General features: G+C 38.2%; 1 protein-coding gene across 7 annotated transcripts in view; it reads right to left on the bottom strand.

The window, feature by feature from the left end:
• Nucleotides 1–11,337, bottom strand: part of LOC107689139 (THO complex subunit 2) — a 101,128-nt gene that overhangs the window by 24,084 nt on the left and 65,707 nt on the right. For all 7 annotated transcript variants that reach the window (XR_001634304.1, XM_016487053.1, XM_016487051.1 and 4 more), the window contains exons 22-27: nt 8,378–8,542; nt 6,304–6,579; nt 4,640–4,781; nt 4,394–4,551; nt 2,530–2,658; nt 2,073–2,204 (exon numbers count right to left, since the gene is read on the bottom strand). Coding sequence is in view for 6 of the 7 variants with exons in the window: in XM_016487053.1 (XP_016342539.1) it covers nt 2,073–2,204; nt 2,530–2,658; nt 4,394–4,551; nt 4,640–4,781; nt 6,304–6,579; nt 8,378–8,542 (1,002 nt within the window). In the remaining variant the exon portion in view is untranslated. The remainder of the gene's footprint in view (nt 1–2,072; nt 2,205–2,529; nt 2,659–4,393; nt 4,552–4,639; nt 4,782–6,303; nt 6,580–8,377; nt 8,543–11,337) is intronic.

Below are 11,337 nucleotides of genomic sequence, written 5' to 3' on the forward strand. Positions count from 1 at the left end.
TCATCCGCGCGGGAGCCGTGCCGACTCACAACCCACGCAAGCTAGATAATTCCTCACTCAGCTGCAATTCCAGGTTTTCAAACAGAGATGGCGACAGAGGCAAAACTTACAGACTGCAGCTTTAACATTACTCAAATAAGAAAAACATGGATTTGGCATAGAAGAAGTGGAATAGAATATGTAGGTCCTGGAGAAAAACATAGGTGCTATCAAACGCATCAAGAACATGTAAAAATAGGTAATAGAGAATACAAAGTTGACAACACAAGTAAGCATAACTGCCAGAAAGGCTGAAATTAAAAGTAAACCGGTAACGAAACTTCAAAATCCTGTTAGTTTTTGAAGGAGAATTTCAGAAATACTTTACAAAAAACAAGACCTTTTTAAGACCTATTCTAGCAGTCAGCATCAATATCATTATAAACAGGAGAACTTGAAGTTTCAGTCTAGCTAATTTAAAGTCCCAGTTTTCCTTTTGTTTTCTCTAAGAATGAATGAATGTCCAGAATTTTAAGACAAACGCAAGCAAACAATTTTTTTACTGTGTACTCAAACAGAAACTCCTGAAGTTTGGATCTTTTTCTTTAGAAAGTTGTATCTGGGTGTTTTACACTTCCAAATAAAACATTTTCTACAAATAACATTCCCCAAGCAAGTTATAGCCATTTATTACAATATTGTTATAGGCGCTTTTCAGTGAAAAACAGGTCTATTTAGTTTACTAACAATATAGATGTGTCTAAAAAACATTTAGGGAGTAAAGAAAATGGAATCAGTGTTATATAATGACAAAACACAGTAAAAAAATATATAATTTTTATTATATTATATTTTATTATATTATATTTATTAGAGAAATATATTTTCAATCTGAGTATGAACAACAACAAACACAAACCATGCCGCTATTTAATGAAAACAATTGCACAATTTGTCTTCTGCAACAAAAATACAAACAGTGCAAATGATTCACAAACTACACACAAAATGAGAGAGAAATATACAGTGCGCAACAGAAAAAATAGTGAAAATTATCTTTATGAACTAAGAATTATTGACATAATATACGTAACAAATGGATCGATCACCTGGCTGTATCTGTATCGGAATCGATTTTACCGGGACATCGCCTAGCGACGCGAAGACATAAATTCCAGTGCTTTATCCAGTATGTACCGCTGTTTCATCCTTGTTTTTGGTTTGTTTTATGTCAGAGTACTCAGTCGTGTGTTTTTCTGGGCTTTTCAGAGAGTTCTCTCATGCAAATGTGTTATTTTGTGTTTGTTTTCATGCACGCACGACAGACTTTACTTTCACTTTGCAAGACATAAATTCCAGTGCTTTATCCAGTATGTACCGCTGTTTCATCCTTGTTTTTGGTTTGTTTTATGTCAGAGTACTCAGTCGTGTGTTTTTCTGGGCTTTTCAGAGAGTTCTCTCATGCAAATGTGTTATTTTGTGTTTGTTTTCATGCACGCACGACAGACTTTACTTTCACGTTGCGTTTGTTCAAATTTACAATGAAAAATCCTAAATGGTGGTTCAAAAGACCAAAACCTATGTTTATTGGTTGAATACAGGACGGTTTCAACCAATCTGGGCACGGGGGTGGAACTAAGCGTCAACAATCATTCCTGTTTGGCTCAGAGGAACGAAATGCATTGGTTTCTTCTGACGAATCAATGTTGTCAAAATGTGATGACGTAATCACGTGCGCTGCGGAGCCTCTGAATATCCAAATAAGACAAATGAGATATCTCCGCTTTACAACACTTTTTAAAGCATTCAGATAGGATTAGAGGTTCAAAAGTTATTAAACATTTAAGAACAATAGTTATTTTTAGCCGCGGGCGGCTGTCTCGGTCTTTGAGGGTTAAGCTAAATATTTCTTTCGAAAGGTACTTCTTTGCAAGTTCTCAATGTCTTAAATTATCTTTTGGGGGGTAATTTCTCAGCCAAAACTGATGCACAGTTAATTTGTTTAATTATCAGGAAAGATTTTAAAGAATTTTTAATCAACCAGCTCTACAACATGAGATACGTTTTTGTTGTCTGAAGAGCACAGTACTAACTTTAGTCAACTTGTAATGCCATTTGTGGACAACATGCCGGAAATTCTCATAGTCCAGCTGATCTGCTTTGTTCCCTCCGTCGAAACCACTGGCTCGGAAAATTGTCAGGAACCCAGGATAATTGCCACATTCCTAGTGAAACAACCAGAAACAGACAAACAGATCACACCAGGTTTCCCAAAAGCACGTTTAACCCAAAACCTCAAAATATACAGACAGAAACGATTTTATCTGGTTATGTAATAAAAGTCTATTATTAAAAAAAAAATGTGAAAATGGAAGATGATTAAACTTTGAGGATCAGTTTGCTCCTAACACACATTTAAAAACACTCTGATCCTACAGGGAAGGGACGCGCTGCCAACTCGTTTTCACAGATACCAATTTAGTGGTGACTAGGACACGCTAGAGACAGCAATTACAGATTAATTGAACCAGAGTCTAAAGCACACCGTACCTTCTCATAGATGGCTCTGTCGCTGTGCCATCGAGTCACAGTCTCCAGCATGCAGCACAGAAAGCGGCCGTAGCGGCGCGACTCGTTCTCTGTGCAGCTCGCTACCGTGTAGATGATATCAGAGAACACCTAGATGAGCGCGGATAGAGACAGAAAGAGAGGGTTGAGTAGGCTGCGAGAGAGCTGCTGCTGTCATTAAACACAGACCCCGTGCCATTCTCTAATCAACATAATGGAAATACTTCAAACGTTCAGATAAAAGCACAAGAGAGCAACACATTAACAAACAGAATCTTAGATAAGCTTGTAGCTCTCTGACTGTAGCCAATGGCACATAAACACAAGGCAAACAAGCCATTAACAGCCCTGCGACAGCACTTTCCATCAAGAGAGTAGCAAAGAGAGACTAAAACTCCTACATCAAATCACATTTGTGCTTTTTTTCAACAAAGGGTCAGGAGGTCGAACTAAATGTCTTTGTGTTACTTTTTACTTTAAATGAGATCTGCCACATCATCAGAGCACAGTTTAAAAACCTGATTTGCTTTTTTACATTTTTTTTATTAATTATCATTATGAACACACGCAAATGAAATGAAGCTTCCAAACAAATTAAAATACATCAGAACAAGTCACAAGGTTGCAGATTTGAGCCTAAATTATGCGGTCACCCAACAGTGACTAAATAATCTGTAAAAAATGTTTGTTTATAATTATTTACAACCATATTTTACGTTAAAATAAATATATGTTTGATTATTTTGTCAATAATTTGGTTAACAGGGTTGAACGGTAGGACTGTCACGATAACAACTTTTTGTTGTGCGATATATTGCCCCAGAAATAATTGCGATAAGTGATATTATTGTCATTTTAAAGACCATTTTATGCCACTGAATATATAATCATAATGTAACAGCATAATAATGCAAGAAGGTCTACACATTTCAAAATGACAACAAACTTTTAATTTTTAAGAATATTTAGATCATGGAAATTAAGAATCAAAATATTAGATACCTTAAAAAACTTGAATAAATAGTAAATAAACATTTTCTAACAAAAAGTGCAAAGTAACAAGTAGAAAAAATGAAAAATGCACAAAGAACTTGTATGGAGATTTTTCCATCTACAGATGTTTCCCTGACCTTCTTTTCCCTGTAATTTAAGGGTGCATACTATTGCTGAAGAACACAATCACTACTTAGCAGGCAGATGTCCGTATGCACAAAGGCACAGATCCCTAAACAAGACCATATCTGCAGATTAAACTTTTTTTGTAGAAGCATTTTTTTAAATGTGAACTAGCACCTAATGACTACACCACGTTTTGTACGAGAAGCTGCAAAAGACACAGGCACAAGTGGAATGTACAAAACATCCAACACTAATTGCACGATAAGTCGATATATTGATTATTGCGACATGCCTATTGAACGGTTGATATTTGTGAATGTAGTCAAATAACAAAAGTGTAAAAACGGAGAAAATGGAATTCAGTTATTTTTGTGTTCTTATGCTGTAGAAAGCATCTAAATTACACCAGTTAAATTTTATTTTTTTCATAGTGTGACAGTTATGTGGTAAAAGGGTTGTATCCGCAATGTGACCCTGCTAAATAGTGGTTTTTGGTAGATAAGCACATAAAAAAATAACTTTTTACAATGAAACAAACAAGTTCAACAAACTGTCATGTTATGATGTTGCTTAATTTAAGACTAGACGGGTTTCATTTCACATTAACCATTCATGAGATTTGTGCTTTTTTATTGTTCTAAAGGGAGAAAAAAAACAGGAGACACTATTTTTGTAGTCCATTTGTTGAAAGTGCCTGTAATGGTTCAGCATGCTGCAGTGAACTCACTCGGTCGTAGCAGAGCAGGGTGCAGAAGTTGGGCGTCTTCTGCTGGTGCACCAGCTCCACGAAGCGAGCGCAGTAAACGGCATCAATGGCTGAGAAGACGCAGCGGGGGAAGATGCAGAGCTGCAGGAACTTAGTGATGGTTTCATTCTTAGTGGACTCTGAGAACAGAGGGAATACGGGGGTGAGCGAGACACGCAGAGCCTTTGAGAAGCGGAGAGATTGTGAGAGAGTGATCTGAGGACTCACTGGCGAGTAACCAGTTGTCTTTCTCCAGTTTGAGGCGGTGCAGGACTCTCTGCACATGCTCCAGCTGTTTCTTCTCCTCTTCCTGCAGCTTGTCCTGCAGCGCTGTGCAGCGTTCCTTCTCTTTCTTCTTTTTATTCAGAGGCTGCAACAGAGAAAGTGACATGACATGTGACATGACATGTGGCCAAGTATGGTGACCCATACTCGGAATTAGTGCTCTGCATTTAACCCATCCTTAGTGCACACACACAGCAGTGAACACACACACACCGTGAACACACACCCGGAGCAGTGGGCAGCCATTTTTGCTGCGGCGCCCATGGAGCAGTTGGGGGTTCGGTGCCTTGCTCAAGGACACCTCAGTCGTGGTATTGAAGGTGGGAAAGAGCACTGTACATTCACTCCCCCCACCCACAATCCCTGCCGGTACGAGACTCGAACCCGCAACCTTTGGGTTACGAGTCCGACTCTCTTAACCATTAGGCCACGACTTCCCCCCATTAAACACAGACCAACCATTGAGAAGAGCATTTCATGAACAACCATTGGACATTGCAATGATTCCTGCACGAGTATTTAGTAGTGGCATTTGTAAATCAACAGCCTCATAGCAAAACAAGCTTATATTATGGATGAGCTTTGAGACTGAAGTCTATGTTGAATGTGAAGGTTGATATCTGCATCGCAAAAAGCTGTTGTTGCTGTTGCCAGTCACTAAAACAACAATATCCATTATCTGACACAACTAAATTCTCAATTTATCCGTAACTACGTTAACGGATTCACTGAAGCAAACGTTAATAAACGACTTGAATAGACCCAAGAACCGTTACTTTTGCGAGCACTTTCAGAAGGCATTGGTGAAAATGCCAATTTGTATGGTTCATGCCCTGCTGCTGCAACACAATCCTGCAGGAAACACTGAGCTGTTCTCTCCGAGACCTTTAAATCATATATGAAGCTAAACATTTCACAAAACCTCTGATACGTGGCTGGCAGCATTATCGATGAAGAGAGGCTTTAAAACTATTTTTATGAGGTGCAACTAAATTCTAAAAACTAAGGTCATGTGACTGCAATACTTTACACTGAGAGCAAATGTTTTCATGGGCTGTTAATTATGACAAACTTGAGCTTCATAGCAGCATCATATAGACTGCCACTAAAATTATTTTAATATTAGTCAAATGTGCTACTGAACACAGTTTAAAAATCAAATGCAAGCAGTCTTCAAGTATTTGAGAAGTAGAAACCATTTAAACTTTTAAGTAATTATTCGGTCACACTTTATTTTAAGGTCCAATTCTCGCTATTACCAAAGCATTAACTATGACTTTTGCCCTTAACTCCTAATTTGCTGCTTACTAATTGTTAGTAAAGTAGTTTGTTAAGTTTAGGTATTGAGTAGGATTAGGGATGTAGAATATGTGCTTTATAAGAACTAATAAACAGCCAATATGTTAATAATAGGCATGCTAATAAACAACTAGTTAATAGTGAGAATTGGTCCCTCTACTAAAAGTGTTACCAATTATTTTAATAGCTTTAAATAATCCTATTATCAGTGAGCAAGCACAGTAACAGTTGATTCATTTTGAACAACAATATACACAGCAGCAGATCTCTTTGGCTGAATTTTCACCGCAAGGGCTTAAGTGTCTCACCATCTCCGTGTTTTCATCGATAGCCTTGATCTGTATTTTCAGCTTGTTGACCTCGCGGTCGTAGGCGTTGTGTGGCACCGCCAGGTCGTACATGGTGAGGGACCAGAAGGTGGCGTAGAACTGAGGTCGAAGGTCATCCCACACTCTGGGCAAGTGAAGAGACACGACAGCTTCGTGGACAGGGGCCATGATCTGCTCGCAGGCTGCGATGTACTTATGGACCTTCTGCTGCTGCCTGCTGCCCTTCTCTGCCTTCTTCAATTCGTCATATTTGGACTGATGGGAACACAAAGACAGCAGCCAAGCTTTATAATTCACTCAAGCACAACAAACAGGCCTGAAGATGAGCGTACGCAGAGGCCTGCACGTGGAACTAGGGGGCGGTAAATCTTGTTAGAGGTGAAGAGAGATGGGGTTAACTTTACACCGCCCTGGAGAGCTGTAAGCGGGGGTCTAGCGTTGAGGGGAAACACAAAATGAGCTCTGTATGAAATATTCATTAGGCAGGCAGCATCATATAGAGGTTATAATACTGCCAAATACAACAAATAAATCACAGTTTACTGTAATGCAAGAATTGTATTGAAGCAATGCGGTAATATTGCATTATCGGATGCTTCGCAATTTCAACCACTATTAAATACTATTTGTGACACTGGACCACAAAACCAAAAAAGTCATGTGTCAATTTTTCGAAATTGGGATTTATACATCATCTGAAAGCTGAATAAATAAGCTTTCCATTGATGTATGGTTTGTTATGGATAGGACAATATTTGGCTGAGATACAACTATTTGAAAATCTGGAATCTGAGGGTGCAAAAAAATCTAAATATTAAGAAAATCTCCTTTAAAGTTGTCCAAATGAAGTCCATAGCAATGCAAATTACGTTTTGATATATTTATGGTAGGGAATTTACTAAATATCTTCACTGAACATGATCTTTACTTAATATCCTAATGAATTTTGGCATAAAAGAAAAATTGATCATTTTGACCCATACAATGTATTGTTGGCTATTGCTACAAATATACCCCAGCGACTAAAATAATATAAAACAGCGAATAAAACAATCCCAAAATGCACTGTAAAAAATCATCCAAGGTCATGCATGATTTTGTTCAAGGTACTTCTGTGCTTGAATTACTAAGCCATCAGCTTAGCAAACATGCTAACATCAAACTTTTGGATTCAACGCAAGTGTTAAGCCCTGTTCCCACCAACACAAACCAAGCTGTGAAAATTTCCATTACATAAGTACAAGCCAAAATGTGAAGACTTGCCAAAATACGCTGAGACAGACAATGGGGTAAAACAAGGTTGAAAATTGGCAGTGCTTTTACAAGACTGTGGATTTGAATGGGATGTTTGGGTTTCAACTGAGATTGTAAGATATTGCAAAAATAAAAGCAATTGTAAAGGTGTAAGCCTAAGTGTAATGAGCGTTTGCAAAGGTTGTTTGAAAATAATTCCACTAGGTGACATTAGGCCTGCATACTTGGCCTTTAATTTGAATGAACAGCTATGAATGCATCTGTTCAGACTGACAAACATTCACATGCCATCAGTTTGACAAACATTTACTCCAATCTCTTACATTTCTAAGTTTTTGTTTACATGGCCAAAGCCACCGCTATTACATAAAATTACAACTGGTGCTTACAAACTGACTATTCTGTTATGCATCAGTGAATAGAAGAGGAAGAACCTGGAACTGGCCCTCTCGTATTGTCTAAACAATATATCAAATACAAAAATCTGAACAGAAAATAAATACTGTTTGACTTTCTTTTTGGGTGTCAGAAATGAAAAGATGAGCCACGCTTTGTGTATTTCTGGTTTTCTATATGGACCACCTATTATCAGAGAGTGATTCTGCATTGTCATTTCAGCTCGTCTGAATTTGTATTATTATTATTATTTTTTTTTTTGCATTAGCCTGAACAGACAAATTTAATGCAAACTGGACCAAATTTTTGTGCCGAACATTTGTGTGGTTGTCAGCAGACTTTATGTTGGTACATATGAACTGCTGCAATAGGGTGTGAAAGAGAGTGTGTTTTGAACACTCACCAGAATCTGATGGGCATACATGGGCCGAGACAGGAAGAAAGCAGCATCGTGTGGCGTGTGGAACTGGTTGCAGAGGACATCGACTGACGGCACCCTTTTGATGTAGTCTTCTGTGCTGAGGTTAGACGCCAAGAAGCCACCAAACTGCACAAGAGTGTCGTGACACTTTAGGGAGGAAGCAGAAAGAGAAGCATTCATCATTAAAAGTCTCTCCCTCTGGTCCACGCTTCTGTCCCAGCCAAATGCAGATGCTCTTAATAAATCCTCAGGTCGCTCATTTATTTGGGGAACTGCACCTCGCTTTATTAAAGCCATTCATCACGGGCTCTCCATCGGAATCGATGGGATGCACAGTAAAGCAATTTAGTGGGAGCGAGACACTGGGGAGAGATTCCAGAGAAAGCTGGTGGAGGGAGGGAGGTACGGCCTGACCATAGGGTCAACTACCCAAATGTTCCCGGACAGCTGCTTTACTGCCGGACAAAGTTAAAGACACCTAATGAACAACAATATTGTCTCATATTGTTTCAGACTGGAGTGTGCAACATATGTGAGCCTGGACCACAAAACCAGTCATAAGGGTCAATTGTTTGAAATTGATATTTATATTAATATTAATATTAATAATTGATATTAAGCTGAATAAATAAGCTTTCCATTGATGTATGGTTTGTTAGGATAGGGCAATATTTGGCCGAGATACAACTATTTGAAAATCTGGAATCTGAAGGTGCAAAAAACTCAATACTGAGAAAATCGCCTTTAAACTTGTCCAAATTAAGTTCTAAGCAATGCATGTTACTAATCAAAAATTAAGTTTTAATATATTTACAGTAGGAAATTTACTAAATATTTTTATGGAACATGATCTTTACTTAATGTCCTTATGATTTTTGGCATAAAAGAAAAATCAATAATTTTGACCCATACGATGTATTTTTGGCTGTTGCTACAAATATACCCCAGCGACTTAAGACTGCTTTTGTGGCCCAGGGTCACATATATCAGAGTCTCTCTGCAGCAGTTCAGGGAAGATGAAGGAAAAAGTCTACATGCTCAAGAACCATCTGAAGAATAGCAACACAAAATGTTTGAAGGGCTGGCTTTCATTTCTGAAAGCCAGAATGCATGGATATTTATAAATTTTTAAAAGACCAAAAAATATTTGCTGCTGCAAGCATCTAGTCAAGGTTCATGACATCACGATTTTTGAGACCATTAGTAGAGAGTAAACAAACATGTATACTCAGCCTTGTCCTCAGCCAATCTGATTTCAGATTTATGCAAAATGGCCAACTATGGTTTGGCTGGGTATTGTTGCACATTTCCTGATTTGATTATGATGCATAAGCTCGGTTCGATTTATTTGTAATTTTTAGGGATGCACGATATTATCGGACCAATATCAGAATCGGACGATAATTGCTTTAAATATAAATATCGGCAACGGCCCGATATGAAAAATTATGCCGATATGTCTTGCTGATAAGAGGAATACATTAACTCGCATGTTCTCAGGGTGTGCTAGTGATTAGATCACGTCAACAGTGCGATTAGATCACGTCAGCAGTGTGGCTCATTCTTGAAGCAAAGTTTTGCATGAATTATGATTATATTCACTGTTTTGGATCGCTGCATTTAAACTGAGAATGCAGGTACAGAATGACTCGTTCGGTGTGTGAACAGTAATAGCACGTGCAGCGGCAGCCTCCCCCGGGTCCTAAAGCCCGCTCAGTAAGTAGTTTTAATTCCGTAGGGGGCGCTGTTGGCCTACTTCTAATAAAATGAAAGCAAAGTACACAAATAATATTTCGGATGTTTCTGATTAAATAAAGCAGTAATTGATGCCATAAAATCATGAGTATGTTTTGATTTAAAGTTCAGAAGCTATACCTTACATGAAAAAAAACACAAACATGTCACTTACAGGGGTCATAGGATGCCCATTTTCCACAAGTTGATATGATTCTTTAGGGTCTTAATGAAAATTCTGTTACAGTTAGGTTAACATTTCTCAATGGTAGTGTAAAAAACACTTTTTTTTACCCTGTCAAAAATAGCTCTTTTCAGATCAAGCCGTTTTTGTAGCATTTTCCTTTAAATGTTAATTAGCTATGCTGACTCCGCCCCTCTCTTCCGAGCTTCCAGAGAGACTGTTTACTTTAGTAAACTAAATTCATCGTGTAACTTGCTAATTAGCACATTATTAGGAAAGGCGATTTGCAAAGATTCATTACAAAACATTATACTCACTTCTTCTGTAGGTGAAGCTGGATCACGAATGATTCGTGCGAACATAGACGCATTTATGTAGATCGGGGGCGCATTCCCTTCAGAAACAATGTAATCCACTGCGAGTTCAGCGGCTCAGATGTCGGGAGTAAACGACGACTGCTATGTTCATTATTACATCCAACAACAGAACACCTCAATCGCTTAGGAGTCATTCTTGTCTACATCTGCTCCGGCGGTGAAACAATGGCGGACTGATGACAGTCACTCAGGGCGGGTCTAAGGTAAGACACCAGTCCAGACTGTGCTGAAACGCTACTGTCAATCAAACTATCGTGGGAGGGGCCTGTTTTTGTGACGTCACACAGACAGGCATCTGAGATCGGCTCGATTTGAGAAAGGGGAAAACATTTAACCAGATTAAAAAAAAACACTGGGTGGATTTTTATCATTATAGGGTGGTTGTGTACACACACTGCCAACACACATTTCAGTTCAAACAACTTGTAAAAGTGCATGTAGCATCCTATGACCCCTTTAAATAAATTTGATATATACTGATTTATTCATTAATGTGTAATACGTAATTTTTTTAAACACATTATGAGCTCTAAAAGATTTTCAGAATTTTTACAACTCTTGCTTTAGACCATTTACAAATGCTGAATCTTAAATTAAAATGCTGAGACCACTGCATCTTTCTGAAAAAAAAAAAAAAAATGAAGCGA

The sequence above is a fragment of the Sinocyclocheilus anshuiensis genome, unplaced genomic scaffold (assembly GCF_001515605.1).
Source record: "Sinocyclocheilus anshuiensis isolate Anshui unplaced genomic scaffold, SAMN03320099.WGS_v1.1 scaffold846, whole genome shotgun sequence".
NCBI lineage: Eukaryota > Metazoa > Chordata > Actinopteri > Cypriniformes > Cyprinidae > Sinocyclocheilus > Sinocyclocheilus anshuiensis.